The sequence below is a fragment of the Glossina fuscipes genome, unplaced genomic scaffold (genome assembly GCF_014805625.2).
Source record: "Glossina fuscipes isolate IAEA_lab_2018 unplaced genomic scaffold, Yale_Gfus_2 27, whole genome shotgun sequence".
Lineage (NCBI taxonomy): Eukaryota > Metazoa > Arthropoda > Insecta > Diptera > Glossinidae > Glossina > Glossina fuscipes.
Window position 1 is genome coordinate 4,003,269 of NW_023998422.1, and position 19,285 is coordinate 4,022,553.

Consider the following 19,285-nt stretch of genomic DNA (forward strand, 5'->3'; position numbering starts at 1 on the left):
ATAATGTTTGGCAATTATTTTCTATTTCATTCCCAATTATCATTAGCGCTCATGGCAAGGGGATTCTCAAATCTCAAATTGCAAGGAATGGTAAACCTTTCGCGTTAAAAGGTAGAATTACTCAATGCCGTGAAGTCTTTTTGAAAGACATCTTTCGCTTCGTCGAGTTTTAAATGTTCGCCAAAAGCCAATTGAATAAAGGCCACGTGGAGTCACCACACATCATTGTTTGATTGCAAATCTTCACAACTAGCGATAGCTGACCATGACATTGACAAGTCAAAGGAAACAAAAATAAGAAGGAAATTGCATTCATCCGAATACACGTACTCCACTCCCGGTTCCATACATATTATTTATGGCATATATTTACAGATATTAACAGATTTTCATTCAATTTTACGTAAAGTAGCGCCAATTGCATCGGGATAACTACAAAGCACATTTCCTTAAAAATAAAAATTTTGGAAACTATGGGCAAAGTGTGAGATCAATCGTTTATAGCAAAAGTCATAGTATATATTTATTTTATTTTCAAATATCTACAAATTTGCATCTCCTGTCAAAATTGTTCATATTTCTCGGATCACATTTTTATTGAAGTTAGGTTATAAATTATTTTGCTCTCTTTAAATTTTTACAAGTACAAAAAAAAAAAAAGAAAAGTTTTAAAAAATTTTTAAAAATTTCAAAATTGAAAACGGAAATGTATCGAATGATTCAATTATGCAAGACTACCAAAATTTGCAGTCACCAATGGATAATGGAAAATAAGTTCTCGGCACATTGGCAAAAATATGAAGGTAATCCGGGACCGATTTGCGGAGACGCGAAACGTTCGTACAAAATTTGGTCAAAAACCCGGCCTCTTTGCTCCCTACCTGCCTGGAGCGTTGACAAATGCCTTTCCTCCTATATGCTGTCACGCTGCCATTTTAGTCGTTTGGCAGAGGAAATACGCAAAAGTAAACTTCCGAAGCCCAAGCGACATTTACATGGTGCGCTCAGTATGATGAAGGGAAAACAGATTAAATATAGCAGACACCCGACGCGTTGTTGTCCAAAAACAGCTTTTTATATGTCTTGCCGCAGGTCCACAAAATCATCTGCCATTAAAAGTGCATGTCCCGCCCCGTGTTACTCGGAATACGCACGGTGGACCGGTGACAACAAGAACTGTTCGCAGTGTAACTATGAGCCAATACCAGAGCAATGTGATACGAAGACACACTTGGCAATTAAGGACCGTTTCAAACAGTTGCAATTGTGGTGAATAGGGCGTTTCTGTTGTGGCATCTTCTCATTTGTGTCGTGCGGTCGTGTGAGAGAGAAACTGAAGGCAATTTGTTCATGCATATCTATTGTAATTGCAGTGCATAGCACATCGGCAATGATAATTAATTGTGTCTATCAAATACTTACCGTTGCCGTTATCTAATCACTAGTTTTACATGGATAGAAATGAATAAGAATTTGTAGACAACGTTTCCGAGTTGAAGCTTAATGTAGTGGGCAGACACATTTTATTTTGTAATTAAAAGAGAAAACAAAATTTTGAAAGTATAAAACAAATTTTGCTTGTTTGATTTCTTTAAAATATCGATTGGGGTGGCGGAAACGCATAGATGCACAGAAAATAATTACTTTTGCTTATCTTGAGAAGATTTAGGAAAAATCCAAGTACTATCACAGACCGAGAGGAGAGTCATTGCTTTTAACGCAGACTCCTGCATACGTTTTTTATAAAACCGTATCTAACGGTATATAGATTACTTCTGAATTTACCAGAAAAAGAGAAAGCTGTGATCGATTTTTAAGGCTTATCGTTACGTTCCAATTTAATTGATGTTCAAATGAGTCACTTTTATAATGTCTACTTACTTTTTGCCTCAGGCACATTGTGGTTTTTTTTTTTATATATATTCAGTTTATCACGCAACACGCAGAAGAAGGCTTTCGCGACTTCATAAAGGATGCAAAAGCTTGCTCAGCATCAAATTCTGAATCGATTTAAATATGACCGTCGGTCCATCTATGTAATGCCTGTTGTAAACCGCAAAAAATAGGCCATCGGCTTATAAATGGCCAGACACATCGGAAGTACTTGCACGCAGAATGAAGTTGAAAATGAGTCAATTCGGTCAAAAGACACGCCTGCATTGCCACTTAAATTGAGAACATCTCTATTTTCCAAGGAGGGAAAAAATTGCTCTTTTGCCCATTATTTGTAACTACAGCAGATAATCTCATAAAAATTTAAGCGTATACTCTATGGGCGATGTTGTAGTACTTACATAAAAATCGGAAAAATCAGTCAGGCCTGCCCAATGTCAAACTATACGAAAATTTATTCTTTTGCCAAAGTCTTTATAACGTCCAGGAGCGCACCTCAGTCCAGTACATACATTCTTCACCAATGTTAAATGCACCTAAGCATATCCATCTGCTCACTTCTGCAATACCTGTGATAAACATTCTTCCGTTCATAAAACCGAAGAAATCGCCTACAAATTTGCAAAAAAAATTGAAAATGGTGCAGTGCAAACCGATCAAAAGACACCCCTACAATTCAGCTAAACCATTCTTTCTTTCCGCGTTTTTTGCTTAGTATTCTTCTCATACTTTTCGAAAAGTACCCAGTAACTCAGGTCAAGAACGGGAGTTTAAAGTCGCAGAAAAATCGACAAGCAGTTCGCCCACAATATCAGAAAGGCTTATTTAAATGACATAAAGTGTCTCAGTAGAGTTGGTGTTCAGTTCTTATACTATGGGATACTGCTTTAAATCATATATTGATACGATATATATCGAGATATTGAATACATTACATATATGATTTATTTTCCCATATCTAATAAACTTCATTGCACATATCTATCAGATATTTCGACATTTTTAGTTTATTTTTTTCTCAAAAGGTGAGCTGCAAGCTTTTTCGGTCTCAAAATTTTTCTATAAAAAGAAAAAAAGAAAAACTCTTTAAAAATTTCATGTATCAATAGAGATTTGAATTGAAAAAAAAAATATGCTTCGTTCAATCGGACTCTACAAATGTGAAAAATTTTCCAAAGCTCGCTGGTTAAGGAAGTGTGATATATCAAATTCCTCAAAAAATGAGATACCAGCATCTCCGCCACCAGTCTGTGGACGATCACAAGAAGATGGAGTTGACGTATGTAGGCCTAAAGGTTACGCATTCAGTGAGACCTGCCCTGTTTATCATGTTGACGAGTGCCATCCAAAAAGTATTCCGGTTGCTGAGCATCTCAGCTGCTGCTGTGATAATGCCTTAGTCGAAGAACCTTGCACTCCTTTGCGAAGGCCTCCGCCTCCGAAAAAAGAGAAAGTTGCGCACAAATCAATGTGGGAAACAATACCAGGTTATAACCCTTGTCCTCTACCGCCTCGACTGGACGAGATCCATTATCAACCCTCGGATCTCGAGAAACGGACTTATTACCGCACGTGGGTCGAGTGTGATCGCTTGGTTAGAAAACGGAAATTTTGTTGCTTCGATGATGTGGGCGTTCCGCCGCATTGCCTAGAGAAGAAACGACCTCCAGTGGAAAGTGCCTGCGAAGAAGATCCAGAAAAATTAAAAGTTGATTTAACATTGCTCAAAGATTGCATGGAAGCCACAAAAAATAGACCAAGACCAAAAAAGTCAAGATGCATTAAAATCGTTATGCCATTTTGTGGTAAAGTGGCTAAAAATACCAAATGCGCGGCACGCGAACACAAGGAATGTACGAAAGAGTGTTGCCCCTATCCAAGCTTTTCCGAATGCCAACGACAACCTGGTCGTCCAGCCCCCCCGGTTGAGTGTCGTTGTCAGGATCCTGTAGCATCGTGTGAAGTTATGAAATTCCTCTCCTATAAGAAACAATTCCAAATTCCGCCCCCATTGCCAGCTTGGCCCCCAAGACCTAAATAATTTTTATGTACCCAATGAAGATTAACGCACATGCGCGACCTAAACGGGATTTGCAGCGTGCGCGATCATCTTCACTGCCTATATAGAAATAAGTATTCTGCGAAATTTTGAAAAATGTCTCTATATAGTTGAAAATTGAAAGTGGAATAATAAAGATATGTACGCGTAGCTGCATATTTGAAGTTTTATTAGTTTTATTTACTTACGAAGTCACGTTACTATGGACACTCACAAGTGGTTACCGATCAAGACTTTCAATTAATTCTGTCTTCTTTTTTTTTTATTTATCTATTTATTTATTCGTCCTGTAAGCATGAAAACAATGAATATTTCGAAACTCGCAAATATTTCACTGTGTTGAAATTTTAGGACGAATCTTTTTCTTGACAATCGCTAAAAAAGCTTAGAAAAGCTTAGAATTCGCTAAGCAATTAATGCGTTAATTCTAAACTGAACATGGGCGGGTGGCAAGTCGAAGCGGATTTATTCCTTCCTAGCAATCCAATCGAAGTGATGGGTCTCAAGCAAAAGAGCTTGCAGAGTACAATGCGACAAGCCACAGACGATAATTCTAAATTAAATGCGGGCAGACGCGACAAAGGGCCTAATTATTTTTTCTTAGCAACCCAATCGTTGTGATAAGTATCAAACAAAAGAACTAGTAGTCCGATCGATACGGATGACAGAACTTAGTGAGCAGAAGGCGAATTTTAATACACTATTTATTCTTGATACTACTCGTGATATGGGATATATTAAGTTTGTGCGGATGTACGTGACACCCAGAAGGAATTAAAACAGACCCAACCTTTACTATATCGATCGAATCAGTTTGTCTGTCCGTCTGTCCATGTGTTTATGTGTTCAACTTACAAGTGACAATTTTCAAAATATTTTGGTGAAATTTGGCACGGCGGCGTATTTTGACTCAAGAATGAACGCTATGGTTCGGAAAAGTTATTATATGAAATTGCAATTTTCAAAAGCGTTCGTTAAAATTCGCTGAGTAATAGCACTTGGAAATTCTAAATTGGTATGAAAAATTTGGACCAGTTGGCCAGTTTTTTACGATGGAAACTGGAAATTAATAAAATTTTTAGGAAATAAATTAAGTTTGCCATCCTCCGATGTGCGGATTTTCATGAAGAGCATGCCTTTGCATGAAAACAAATTTTGTCATCAGCCTTTCAAATCAAGCTAAAGCAACTGATTAACTAGGCATAAAAAGTTCGCAAAAGAATTTCACCTTAATATGTTCAGATTCGATTATTTGTCTTTCAGAGATAAGAACAAGTAAAAAAGCTATGATGAGTCAGGGCCTACCATGAAATACCCTCCAACCACCCTAAAGTTATTCATATAACGACTTTTTAAAATAAGGCATTTTATAGGCAGTGTTTGAAAATGTGCTCCGATCTGTCCAACTTTCGATAGCGTTCGTTCTTAGGCCAAAACATTTCATGAAAACGCTTATGTGTAATACAAGGTAAATCTATCTTAAGTCCTTTCGTGTGCTGCATACATTCGCATTAACTTAATATACCCTTATAACACAAGTGCTGTAAGGGGGATAGAATATACAATATGTAAGATGTATAATACATTTGCAACCGAAGCTAGAACCGTTCCTCAAGTTGTGAATCGTGCTCGCCAGACTAAGTTCAAGGCAACTACCATCGCAGATGATAAAAAGTATTCGGATCAAAACCATTGGTTCGCTCTTGGGCCAAAAAACCTCAACATAACAAATCACATCAAAGTGTCTCCAAAGCTTCAAAAAATGATTCTGAATCGATTGGTACAATAAAATATGGACCCGTATTAATCCCTACCGGGTGTCATGAATATCTGTGTAAACTTAATTACCTCACAAACAGGATGGGATATAATAAGGCTTTAGAGTGGCCCTAACCGAATGATTATCAATTTGGGCCAAAAAGGTCAACATAACAAGTTCCATCGAAATATCTTAAAAAATGCGACCTGTAGTCTTAAAGAGAAGGAAAAGAGATGGACCGACAGGCAGACAAGCTTAGATTTGTTCAGCGATCGGTGCAATAAAAGGTGTATTTATCTCAAGTCGCCCTGGGTGCTGCGTACATTCGCATAAACTTAGTATGCCCTTGTTCCACAAATAGTGTAGGACCTAAACAGGTTTCAGGTTCTATTATTATAACTCATTGATTTTTTTTACTACTTTGCCATATTATTTACTGTGCGCTCATTTAGATATCCTAGTAAGCGTTTGTTCACACTTTGTCAGAGAAATTTTTTCAAATATTCTTCATTCGGCTTTTTTCATTTAATCTGTTCAAATCTTCCTTATACTCCCTTTCTGCCTCAAAATATCAAATTATATTTCTATATTTAGGGAAAACTACAAAATTTTATATGTTATATCATGTTTAAAGTTTTCAAGGTGACTAACGCTGTTAAGAACTGTTCCAGATTATGGATGAAAAGACGCTATTCTTCTGGGTATGTTGTTAATAACGAAGGTCCCGCACCCACTTGTGGCAGCCTTCATAAAAATAAAAAACCTTGTTCGGCAAAACCGTGCGCAATTCCTTGTCATGCTTCCGGTGTTTGTCCAGCTCTTGCTGACACAAAATGTGATGAGAAACCGGAGAGTTGTCTTACAAAAGATGCTTGTGAAGGAGCAATTCATCAACATAATCTGGAACACGATCTTGAATATCCACCTCCTCTTAAATCAATGTGGGGAGATTACAAACCTATCGGGTGTGTCCTGCCAATACGTCATGACATGGAATATTACCATAGCAGCGATAAACTGAAACGTAAATATCAACAAACTTGGGATGAATGCGGCTCGATCAAAAGAAAAAGGAGACTTTGTTGCTTCGACGACTTGCCAGAAGCATCGCCCGCCTGTACAGAAAGAAGAAAACTTGCAGTACAGAGTGCAATCCCCGAGGATGATGGAAAACTGAAGGTCGACTTCGAGTTACTCAAGAAATGCATGAAGAAATCTATTAAGGAAATACCAAAGGAGATTCCTAAATGTCTTAAAATTCGTCTGGCATGTTGCCAACCAGTTGCAAAAAATTTAAAATGTGTAGGCAAGCCTAAGTCCAAATGCAAGAAGATCTGTACTCCATATCCGAGCTACTCAGAATGTCAACGTCCACCTACCCGAAAACCGTATCCTGTCGAATGTAAATGCTGGCAACTGGACGCAGGCTGCGTAATTGTGGAATTCTTGAAAAGAAAAGTTAAATTTAATCTACCACCACCCTTGCCGGCCTGGCCACCAAGGCCCAAATAATCTGCTTAATTTAAAAGCGGTTAACAACAATTATAAAGAAGAGATGGTGGTGGTAAAAAAGTTTCTACATTCTTGCAAACTTTCTATGTCTTTTCTTAATAATTGGGCGGTATTTTATTGATATAAATCTTAATAAAGAGATTTATATGTTGGGAAAAAAAAAATGGATAAGTGCTTTAATAATTTGTACAAACCTCTTATATATTTGTTGCTCAAAGCATTGACCTATAAAGAGACTCATTACATTACTTCGCATTAACTTGCCATGGGGGGCAGTGGGGGCATATGGATAGTGGTCACTAGAGAACAATAAGTAAAGGTATAAGTGTCGATTTGTAATTTCATAGATTGAGTGAGCTGAGTGAATGCCTGTTTGAAAGCGAGAAAGAAAATATGAACCATCTCTAGCTTTTCGTAAATGAACTTTAGAAAAATTACTCCTTACTCTTCTCAAGAAGCAAAGTCGTACAAAACATTTTATTTGTTCCATTAAAGCCGGCTACCCCCAATCAATACAATTTGGGAAAATGGAAGAGATATACATACATTCCTCCTCTCAGCCGATAGATATCAAAATCATGCAATATCAGGTTCTCAGAATCAAAGTAAACTTTGAATCATTGCTTTGCTCTTGTTGAATAAGATTGTGACAGAATATATGCACATACATTTCTACATATAGACACATATATATCGATACTCTTATTAGGTGTAAAAATAAGTTTGTCCCACTGAAAGTGGTTACTTCGTAAAACCCATCCGACCCCTTTTTATATTGTTATTAATTTAGCCAAAGAAATAAATTCTCAGACTAATCTTAAACCACTAGCATCCAAAACTGGCTATAGGCTTTATTAAAAACTTTACCGTACTTGAGATTCGAAAACCACGATCATAGTTGTTAGTCGATATTTTGTCCGATTCACTTAAATAAGTGAGACCAGAAAGAAAAAAGCGCGGGACGTAAGAGATTCGGCTCTAAGCGAATATAACTTTCTTATTTATTATTGCGTGTACCACCTAAGGATAGAAAACAAAAATATATACACATACCATACATATGAATAATGTGGCAAATGCAATTCCACTGCTTCATCTAAAGGTCTATATTATTCATAAGTAAATCTTTTGTGTAAAATCTAGTACATAAGACACTTCTCAATGATCTGCTCTTGCGTGCAATTGGTAGATATGCGCTCCAACGCGCTACTTAATCATTTAGGCTTTACTGGAGCTCTTCCTGATTGAATCGCATTGTTTTTCTGAAACCGTAATGTAATTATTTCTCTGCCTCGTTTGCTTTCTTATGCAAATTGACAATAATTCTACTTTTTTTTTGTATGTAGGGAAAAGAAGTCCATCCATCCACTATAGCTCTTAACAAAAATGGCAATTAATTGATCGTGAGACAGTCAAAGGTGAAGTCTATCTCAAATATTATTTTTAAGTCCAATTTTCTTGCTTTGAAGAACTCTTCTGCTATTTGAATTCTTCTGATTTCCATTCAAACTCAAATATTTTTCAAATTCTTTCTTTTTTAGTTTGAACTTTATTTAAAATTGCAAGCAAGTTTGAATTTTTTTTTTTTTATAATTCTCTTAACAAGTATGTATGTTTTATGTCAGGGTGAGATTATGTACGTATATTCCACCCCACGATCATTCGTATAGCGACTTTTCAAAATAAGGCATTTTATAGGAAGAGGTCGAAAAGTTCTTGCATCCATACAATATTCAATGGCGTTCATCTTTTAGCCGAAACATTTCGTTACATCTAATCCTACGGAATCCTTCAAAATATTTTAATACCCCATCGCCTCTTTAAAAAATTGAAGCGCGTTTTCTCCGCTCACTACCTATGCAAATATTCCGTTATGTTTACGATCTAATATCCACTTACAACTTGTAATAACATTTTCTGTCGTAAATTTTTCGATCATATATGCTCGTATTTTTAAATATTTCAAAATACTTGAAATATACACATTTACAGTTTGATATTCAGGAATATGTGAGATTCTTTCGTCAAATAATATTTATTTAAAAAAAAAAAAAAAATTCAAAATTTAAAACCAAATTCAAAATTTAAATTTGCTAAAGCAAAATGCACGTTTTATGCAAATTGTTAAAAACATTATTGCCCACTGCTAGGCAGTGGTCGCTGAAATGGAATTTTTCCTGGAATGGAAAGCATACTATGATTGAGGGTTCTTGGAAGCCACCGCCTTTATGCGAAGGCAGAAAAATTGAAATGCCACCAAGTGGATGTTTACCGTGTTCACCCACTTGCGCTGGCCCAGGTGCTTGCCCAGTTCATAGAGGTAATGAATGCAAACCGACTTCTATTGAAGTTAAACAAAAACTAAGATGTTGCGTCGATGAAGGCTTGGACCGTGAAGGTCCCTGTAAAGTGAGAAAGGCGAAAAAGAGAAAAATTGAAAAAAAACCGTTCAAGTCAATGTGGGCAACATTGCCTGGTTATAAGCCTAGTTGTGAGATAACTCCACGTACGGACGAGACTCTTTATCATGCTTCCGATAAGAATAAACGGAAATACCAGCAAACATGGCTGCCATGTCCAATCAAAAAGAGAAAACAAAAACTTTGCTGTTTCGAATGTGACGAGGAGTTACCGAAATCAACAAAAAAGGCTCCAGTAAGTAGCGCTTGCGAACAAAGTGCAGAAAAATTAAAAATCGACTATACCCTACTGCAGCAGTGCATGAAAAAATCAATGAGTGACCTGAAACAAGAGAAAATGAAACCATGCCGCCCCAAAATTAAAATGCCATGCTGTCCACCAGCCCGAAAAAATAATAAATGCCAAGTATTTCGTGCACCTTCGGGCTGCAAGAAAGAATGCACTCCCTATCCGTCCTATTCAGAATGCATAAAACCCCCCCCAAGGAAGTTACATCCAATTGAATGCCGCTGTCTCGAAACGCCAATGGTGTGCGAATCGTATGAATTTTTGAAAATTAAAGAAAAATTCAATCTGCCACCACCAGTGCCAGCTTGGCCACCGGCAAGACCTAAATAACTATTAGAATTTGATCATCTTCATCATTATCATTGTCGTCATGATCATCCTAATCATCTTCATATGCATTTTGTTTTTCAAATAATGTAAAACATTTTTACTAACTTTTTCTTTCTATGAAATTGTTGCTTAACGTTTTAAAAAATAAAAATAAAAAAAAATGATAAAAATATGAAAAATTTTTTTCCCGATTTATTTAATAAGTAACTTAGGCGACCAATATAGTTGTTAGTTAGCTTAGAAGGAAACTTCATTCATTTTCAATTCCCTACCACGTCTTTATAGGCTTCTATATGCCGCTGTAGTCAGCCTTTGTCGGGATTTAGTGCACGCTGTCTGGAAGATGAGCAAATGTTGGAAGCTATTCGCAAAACAAATCCTAATTCTGATTATATGTATGTTGTGGATACAAGACCTCGGGTAAGTGAAAATGCTTTCCTTTATCGTCACGCATTGCACTTCAATTTGGTTGTTTTCTTGGCAGATAAATGCTTTAGCGAATCGTGCTACTGGAAAAGGTTATGAAAACGAAGCATTCTATGAGAATATTAAATTCCATTTTCTCGGCATTGAGAATATTCATGTGCAACGTACAAGCTTGCAAAAGCTTGTCGAGGCTTGTGAACAGAAGACACCGACAATGAGCGGCTTCCTAAATGCTCTAGAATCGTCTGGTTGGCTTAAGCATATACGCTCTATTTTGGATACTTCCAGGTAAAAAGATACCAAGCAAGAATAAAATAATTATCTTTTGTAATCCTTTCAATATTCCCGTTGTTGTTGTTGCAGTTTTATATCAAATGTGGTGGACAAAGGAGTTTCAGTGGTAGTGCATTGCTCGGACGGTTGGGATCGTACCGCTCAAGTTTGTTCATTGGCTGCTCTAATGTTGGATCCCTTTTATAGAACTATAAAAGGCTTTCAGGTGAATTCATATATTCTATGACAACAACAAGAACAATAACACTTACCTTACATTTTATGTTAACTTTATGTAGTCTTTGATCGAGAAAGATTGGTTATCTTTTGGTCATAAATTCAGTGATCGTTGCGGCCATATACAAACTGATAATCGAGAAGTCTCACCAATTTTTACACAATTTTTAGACTGCACTTGGCAGCTGATGTCGCAACGTAACGATGCTTTCGAATTTAACGAACGTTTTCTACTAATTTTACACGATCATGTGCATTCGTGTCAATTTGGTACATTCGTTGGCAATTGTGAAAAGGATCGCTTGGATTTAAAATTAACGGAACGTACATTTTCCTTATGGGGTTATATGACCAATCATTTAAATGAATACATTAATCCTTTGTACAAACCGAATGTAGATGAAACCATCAAAGCTAACCTGGCGCCACAATGTATAAAGTAAGCTTGGAATCGAATAATGGCAAATTATTTTACAAAAAAATGTATATGATCTCCGTAGATTTTGGCGTGGTATGTATAGTCGTTTCGAAAGTGGTGTACATCCGCGTGAACCTTTAGGAGATTTACTATTGGCCAGCAAAGATCATTGCAATTCTCTGGAGGACCATGTGCAGCATTTAACAAAGGTCTGCCTGCAATCATTTGTTTTCTCTTTGCTTCATAAGATAAACTCTTAATATATCACTTAACAGCGGATTGCTAGTTTTAAAAATTACTTATCAAAATCAGCTAAAAAGTTACAAGATGTCACTGTTACAAAAACTAATTCCAAAGAAACTCCTACAACCGAAATTAATGATAACAAGTAAGCGTTTATTGTATTGAAAGTTGCCATCAGTTATGATTTGTTTTTGTGTTATTGTCCTTTTCTTATATAGATATAACTATGATAAAAAGCTAAGTGAACTTTCCTCAGCTGACGATGATCATCCTTTAAAACCTAGTGGAATATCTTTTGCTAATTTATCCGTAAGTCCTCAAGCAAATTTTTTTTTTTTATTAAATCTCTAACATTTGTCTTCAGCAGCTTTCCGAAGATGCTGATCCTAATGGTTTGGCGGAAGAAATAGATTCGGTTGCCGTTGATTGGAAACCAATGCGTAAAGTTACTGTCTGCTCTTGCTCAACACCGTTTGATCAGTTTAGTAAAAAGGTAAAAGATAAAGGTTTAAATTAAATAAAGTAAAGCGAGTCGAGAGAGAAATAATTAATTAAAATATGAAACGGGTAAGACCAACTTTATCCATCCTCCTATATAGGACTGTTGAGTGATGTGATTTTTTTTCTAGTCATTTCAAAGCGTCCATTAGATAGTAAGACAGACCCCAACTTTCATAAAACCATAGACCTCTGGTCATAAATTGTTTGGCTTCATATTAATCGGCGATTATTCCTTAGATTGTTTTAACTTTTGAACATTTGTCACAATATACGATAATTCTTAAACTTTCCCTATGGAATGTAGTGGAAAATGAAAACAGAGTCTCTATTTCCGAGACTATACAACCAAGGCATAAACGATAATTGCATTGCAAAAGTTTGCAATAGCATAAGTGCTGATAAGGCACAAAAATAGTTTCCATTTCATTCTTATCTCGGTGCAATGATTTTGCACGCATGCATGAGTTCAAGCAAAATTAACCAAAGCAGTTTGGTTTTTGAGGTCGACCTTAACCTATAAGTTCAATAAATATCTCTCATGTTTCATACATATTCGCCATATGGATGTGAACTCAATAATTTATGAATATACAGTCATGGGAATAATGAGTGCCGCATTTACGCACAGTGGATTAAAAGGACGCTACCACAGCCGATCGCTGCAATGGCAAATCGTATGAATTGGAACTGGAATTGCTTTCCCAAATCTAGCCTGCAATGACAGTTCTATTTTTGAAATATTGGAAAAACGTTGGACTGAATGTATTTCCATTGAAGGAGATTATATGCAGAAAATATATTCCCTTTTTTGCCTAACTCCGGCAAAATATTGCCCGATGCATTAACACTGTTTCGACCGTATTTTTTATTTAATTAATTGTTTACCAAGGCGAGTGATAGCTTTGATTAAAAAATCTTATTTATCTGCGAAGGACTATACAGTCCAAATTCGCATGATTAAATCGCAAATAAAATGCGCAAGGCTTGCTTGTCATTTTTAAAATTCTCAATTACACGATAATTGATACAGAAGACTAAAGCACTTATCTCACCTACCAATATATAAAATAAAAAAAATAAAAAAAAAATATATAGTGGATGTTTTAGATTCAGCTGAAAGGTGTTCAACTTTAAAATGCTTTTATCAAAATAGTAAATGGAATATAATTTTCTTTATTTTGCCTTAGACTCATTGCTGGAAATGTGGCGATGTCTTCTGCGAGCGTTGTATTGATAAAAACATACCCTTACCTGGACAAGACAGCGGACGACCGGTACCTGTATGTCGTACATGTTTTCGTTTGGTACAAAAAATTAGTCCGTAAATGCATAATGTAATGTCAACGCCTGCAAAAAATTGAATTCCTGTATCGCTTGTATACTAAAAAACTTTGCGCTGCTGTGTTAAATATATGGAATATTAAATTTACAATACATTCATTCCCATGTGCATGTATAAATGTATTGATTGCATCGAATTCTATGAAAACAGTTTAAATAATTCTTGTTAATTTGTTTATTAAAAATATTTAAAAAGCAGAAAAACATTTAAGCAAAAAAATTGAAATTCAATAGCTTAGCTGTGTGTGTTAAAGTGATCGTTTTCTTCTTTTTATTTTAATTAATTTTATTGATTTTTTTTTCTTTGTTTGTATTTAAATAGTTTTAAAAATAGCTGTTAGAGCACAATCCTTAACAATTTTTTTAAAAAATACAAATTATTGTAAAAACCTATACTTGATCAGTATGCATATATATATATATACAGTGAAAATATATATCATCAGTACATCAAGTTTGTCTCTCTTAAAGCAAAACACTGGCAAGAATTTTAATTTATTCATTAACCACATTATCAAACAAACTTTTATCAAAGCATATATATACTTGAGGGAATAAGAAAGCATAACTTAATGTATCTAGAATTTAAGAATAAATAAATAAAATATACGTACATGTTTAATCGTAGCCAAGAAAAATTCATTATTCTATTTATTTATATAAATAAATCTATAGGAGGTTAACATTTTTATACAAAACGATAGATGAACACAATTCTGGTTTTTAATTCAACTTTTGGAGCAGAATAGTTGGAGAAATACAGGCATACACATTATAAAATAAATAAAAACACTATCGCGGGAAACGGCTCGTCCTTAAATACCATTTCATAGTTATTCATGTAACGATGAGGCTTGATATCCGATCCGAACTATTTTCTTTTTTTAACAGTGCTCGCCTTCCGTCTAAAAGACGTTGGTGAAGCAAATTTAATCGAAATATCTTAAAAATTGCAATCTGGCGGCTGTACCCAAGAGTAGAAGATGGACCAATTCAGAAAGTGTATAACAATAGTTGAGTCCTTCTGGTTATTGCAAAAATCCGCATAAGCTTAATACACTCTTGTGCCAAAAGTGAGTAGAGTGCAGCAAATAAGATAAAAACGGAGGTTACAATTGATAATTGTCCGTCCGGTGCGAGGAACTGGTACTAATATGCCCTATATTGGTCATCTATTGTTATTGCTAAATACAACTGGTGGACTCACGTTTTATATGTGTATTAATAGATTCTGTCCAGTGCAGTATTCAACATTGAAAATCATCTTTTTCGTCAGATCGCTGCTAGCAAGAAGTAATAGAATTGAAGGTCTTGCATTCGTCGCCAAGACTGGGAACCTTTTGCAGCATGTGTTATTATTAGCAGACAGCATGATTTCAATGGTCTACTCAAATCACTTATATTATCAAATTCGTCGCTTTTCAGAAATGTTTTAATGGGAGCATAACTTAAAAATAAAAGCACTTTTCCCCATTATTTTCATTTATCGCAGATAGCAGACTTTTTGCGCTAAAAATATTTCATATTTAATTTCTTATACTAATATAACGTAAATAAGTTATTATTAAAATATTCAATTTTATTTTATGCAAACAGAGGACTGCATCTCCTTTCTTTCACAAGATTCTATACAATAACATTAAGTAGCGTACATTAACCAATCGGGTTTAATACGTAAAATAACTGGTACACTGGTGCATGGTAAAACTGATACTTCGGTTACTACCGCAGTGACCAATTCGGGCGGTGTTATATCATAATTTAAATTAAGAGGTGATATATTTTTCATTTGCCATTTAGTTAGACAACACTTATCGTCGACTACTATGTCATCAGGATTTCCTAGCTCATTATAGACGATAGCATCGGTTTGAAAACGTTCACTGAATTTGTGAGTTTCACAACACACCAACACCGGTACATTAAAAGATCTCGCTACCAAAGCGACTTGAGAAGTACCAGTACGAGCCATAACATAGCCATTAGCTAACAAAGCATGCGCACCTAATAAAACTTTGGTAACCTCTGGCATCACAAAGCTAACGGCATTAATGAGAACATAAGTGCATGGTATGTTCTTGGCTGTAAGACGTCTTAAAAGTTCCTGACCTTCACAAAAAGGACGCGAGTCCACGATAATGACACGAAAATCTATCTTCCTAGCTTGAGCTTCTTCGCATATGTAGTTAATTAAGGAGGAGCTATTAAAAATAAAAAAAGAGAGAAATTTGAAAGTAAAATGAAAGGCAAATGATTTTAAAAACTTACCACCCAAAGGTGAGTATAACATCACCGTTATTAATTTTCTTTTGCATCATTGAATTAATAGCTTGAGCAGCTTTGTAAATCTGATTTTCGATATATATATCGATAAAATTGACCAGTTTACCTTTGAGCTGTAAAAATGAAGCTTTATATTCAAAATAAGTTATCTTTGAATGCTCCTTTTATACCTCGGATTCTGGTTGGTCGGTGGGTAATTGCAATAAAATCTGTTTAATGTTTTTGTAAGCATTTGCCACTGAAACGGCCAACGGACGACATTGTTGCAAATGATTAACACAATTTTTCATAAATGCCTCTAAGCTGCGGTTGAACTCCTTCTTCGGAGGTGTCTCGAAATCTTGTACGACCTAATTTGCAAACTGTTATTCAGGTATGCTTCAGAATGTCACCAACTTACCATTTTCATGGCATTCATGAAAGCTAAACATCGAGCATTTGAACCGACTATTATACGCTTAGCGTATTGTTCACCCAGACGCGCAATACTGGGGTGAATTAGTGGGTTATTTATGAATAAATTTACATTGGTGTTAGGTCGTTCCAAATGCCTGAATAATCTTACAACGCCGTCATTGAAAGGGGCAACATTTACAGATGACGTGGCTGAAGTGGTTGGAGTGGACACTTTTGTTTTTTGCTCTTGGACAACAGTTTTAACTGATGTCTTTATTGCAGTCTTTGTTGATTTGCTCTGCACATTCTTACTCTCTTTTTGATTCTGAGCTTGAGATTTCGCTGCCCTCTGAGCCTCTTGCACCGCTCTTCTCTCAGCCTTTGTTAACGAAGTTCTTTTCTGGAATACAACATATTTATGACATTATAAGGAAGGAATCATGCATACCCTCTACCCTAAGCAAAGGTCTTTTTAATTCCTGATTGCGATTATTTTCGCGAATGCTTGAATTCGTTTGCCAAGTATTTTATTTTTCTTTCTTTTTTTTCGCATTGTGAGGATTTACTTTTTTCTATTTTCAGCCTCTTTGAAGGCGACTGAAAAATGAATGAAAGCCAGATGTTTAAAACTGATTTCAGTTTTTACTTAATTCTTTCGGTCATGAGGTTTCAAGTCGCACAGAGGTGTGGACAGATGGGCAGATCATTTATAACGAAGGGTTTGACTTCGTATTTCTGAACTTTAAGAAAATTAATAGATGGGTATGCCAAACGAAACGGATACATGACATATATGTGTACAAGAGAAATAAAGGAAACATTTAACTTTCTCACCTTTTCCTCTAATAAAGTTGCCTTGATTGCCTTATTGCCGTGTAATTTGTCTCCTGCCAAATCTTCAACAACCGCATCGGCAACAGGTTTGGTTAGCTCATCTGTTCGGTTAAACTTTTCTTTACCTTCGTTCTTGGCATTAATCCGCTCTACACTTTTTCCCATATTGTTTTCTTTACCTGAAACATCGTTTGAAATCGCCAGTGAATCGACCTCCTTAGGAGCAACATGCTCTTTGGATTCCTGAAGTTTTCCCACATTGGACTTTACTTTTTTCGCTTGTTTGGCCAATTTTTTGGCTTCGCGTTCAGCTTTAATTTCTTCACGAGTTTTCTCTACTCCTTTCGGCACGTCGTCGATATTCATCGTTTGAATAACAACCGATTGTTCACTGGTGTTAACACTCTCAGTTTTATTATGCTTAAGGGCCTCAACTTTAACAATGGATGTAGTCTCCAGTTTAACTTCCACTTTAATTTCTGTATTAATTTCTGTAGTTGTATAACTTTTTTTCATGTTTACTAAGCCAGCCAAACGATTTTTCGCTTTGATATGCTTCTGTGCACCGGACGTTAAAGATTCCTAAAAATTGAATTTTATTTGAAATTGAAAAAACCATCAAGCAAATTTTTGCTTATATTTCTCTATGATTAAACGTTACAAATAATACCTTATATTCCAAGCCGTTTAACATTTTTGCAAGCTTGTTAACAAAGTAATAGTCAGTTTTTACTCAACACTCTTTCTGCTTTCATACATGTGCAAACACTTACCTGCTAATTTTTAATTTATTATTGAAATTTTCTCAAAAGAAATAATCTACGGGATTAATATGTGCCTACGAAGACAACTTGATTTGAAGAAGCATACTGCACGAACAACTGATATGACAGGATTGTTTTGGAAGTTTTTATTTGGATTACGTAAGAGCTGCCAATGTTCGTTTCTAAGTAATTTTTATATTAATAAAGGTGGCAATCTTTATCTGTGTCTAAAGCAAGGCAACTCTAATCGCTGAACTGCTTTATTTTTTCGTTCATTGAAAAGAAAATTATTTGTAGATTGATTAAACAAGAAGGCAAGATGTCAGCCTTAATTTCCCAAGTAATTCGTCGTCAAATTGCTCTAAGTGCTCCTAAATTGTCGGGCACAGCCGCCACTGCCGGCGAGCATTCAGGTATGCTCCAAAATAGTTCTTATCTGAGAATGTGATTATATAACGAAAATTTATTTCATGCTTATTGTTTGTTTTTAGGTGGCCATAAAGTATGGAAGCGTTTGTCCTTCTTTGTAGCCTTTCCTGCCATTGGATTGTGCATGTTAAATGCGTACTTGGCGCATCAAGAGCACGCGCATCATGCTCGTCCCCCATTCGTGAAATATGATTATTTGGCTAGACGTGAGAAAAGATTCCCCTGGGGCGATGGTACGAAATCATTGTTCCATAATCCACATACCAATGCCTTGCCTGATGGCTATGAGACTTAAATACGTTGATTGGCCGGGTTTTATTGAACACGAAGTAGGATACAATCACAGTCATTCAGTTGTAGTATAAAAAATGGGCTAAAATAAAATGCAACAAAATGAACCTGATAAGTCTAGTTAACTTTGAGAGCGACAATTATATTGACCCTTTTTCAATCGCGTTATTTATTTACACAATAGGTTTTTAACAAAAATAATATTTCAATGGTTTTTTAAATAGAAATTGTTGCCGCAGTTGAATAAATAGTTTATTGGCTTCGAATATATTAAAAATATTTAAGAAAAGGATAATTAAAATACAATTCTCTTGAATCAGTCTCGCTGACTTTCGAACTTAGCTGGACGAGGTAAGGAAATTGAGAGGTTGTGCTTGTTTATGTGCCTTTATTTGCAATGGGTTGTAGTTTTTAATATACGGTTCAATGGAATTTTTATGCCCTATGGCAAAAATAAGAATTGTGTTAGATAACGTGGCGTAGAGTATTTAATAGCCAGCCGAGCCCGACAATAATATTTTCAATTGTTTTTGTTAAAAATGCCTTTAATTGAAATAAAAGATGCAAGAAAAATTTTGTCCTACACA

General features: G+C 35.6%; 4 protein-coding genes across 9 annotated transcripts in view; 3 read left to right on the plus strand and 1 right to left on the minus strand.

Moving 5' to 3' along the window:
- Positions 1-14,032, plus strand: part of LOC119635666 (myotubularin-related protein 8) — a 47,181-nt gene extending 33,149 nt beyond the window's left edge. For 3 of the 5 annotated variants that reach the window (XM_038030593.1, XM_038030590.1, XM_038030591.1), the window contains 9 exons: positions 10,548-10,682; positions 10,747-10,976; positions 11,052-11,187; positions 11,261-11,637; positions 11,699-11,825; positions 11,892-12,004; positions 12,078-12,168; positions 12,224-12,352; positions 13,548-14,032. In XM_038030593.1, coding sequence (XP_037886521.1) covers positions 10,548-10,682; positions 10,747-10,976; positions 11,052-11,187; positions 11,261-11,637; positions 11,699-11,825; positions 11,892-12,004; positions 12,078-12,168; positions 12,224-12,352; positions 13,548-13,685 — 1,476 coding nt within the window. In that variant the 3' untranslated portion in view covers positions 13,686-14,032. The remainder of the gene's footprint in view (positions 1-10,547; positions 10,683-10,746; positions 10,977-11,051; positions 11,188-11,260; positions 11,638-11,698; positions 11,826-11,891; positions 12,005-12,077; positions 12,169-12,223; positions 12,353-13,547) is intronic. The other 2 variants (XM_038030594.1, XM_038030592.1) reach the window with 1 other exon arrangement.
- LOC119635667 lies at positions 9,055-10,337 on the plus strand. The gene has a single exon (XM_038030595.1). It carries the CDS (start codon positions 9,327-9,329, stop codon positions 10,260-10,262), a length of 936 nt encoding a protein of 311 aa, XP_037886523.1. The 5' UTR covers positions 9,055-9,326; the 3' UTR covers positions 10,263-10,337.
- Positions 14,033-14,074: 42 nt separating the features above from the next.
- Positions 14,075-18,098, minus strand: LOC119636030 (translation initiation factor eIF-2B subunit delta). 2 transcript variants are annotated; one of them, XM_038031103.1, is made up of 6 exons: positions 17,988-18,098; positions 17,215-17,796; positions 16,385-16,780; positions 16,155-16,334; positions 15,970-16,097; positions 14,075-15,902 (listed from the first exon to the last, which is right to left on the minus strand). In XM_038031103.1, the coding sequence occupies exons 2-6, from the start codon at positions 17,728-17,730 to the stop codon at positions 15,341-15,343; spliced, it is 1,782 nt and encodes a 593-aa protein (XP_037887031.1). In that variant the 5' UTR covers positions 17,731-17,796; positions 17,988-18,098; the 3' UTR covers positions 14,075-15,340. The 2 variants fall into 2 exon arrangements, with proteins under 2 accessions (XP_037887031.1, XP_037887030.1); XM_038031102.1 differs by lacking the exon at positions 17,988-18,098 and adding an exon at positions 17,885-17,913.
- Positions 18,099-18,189: 91 nt separating this feature from the next.
- On the plus strand, positions 18,190-18,808 carry LOC119635941 (cytochrome c oxidase subunit 6A, mitochondrial). Its single transcript, XM_038030982.1, has 2 exons — positions 18,190-18,391; positions 18,470-18,808. The coding sequence occupies exons 1-2, from the start codon at positions 18,298-18,300 to the stop codon at positions 18,700-18,702; spliced, it is 327 nt and encodes a 108-aa protein (XP_037886910.1). The 5' UTR covers positions 18,190-18,297; the 3' UTR covers positions 18,703-18,808.
- The last annotated feature ends 477 nt before the right edge of the window (positions 18,809-19,285 follow it).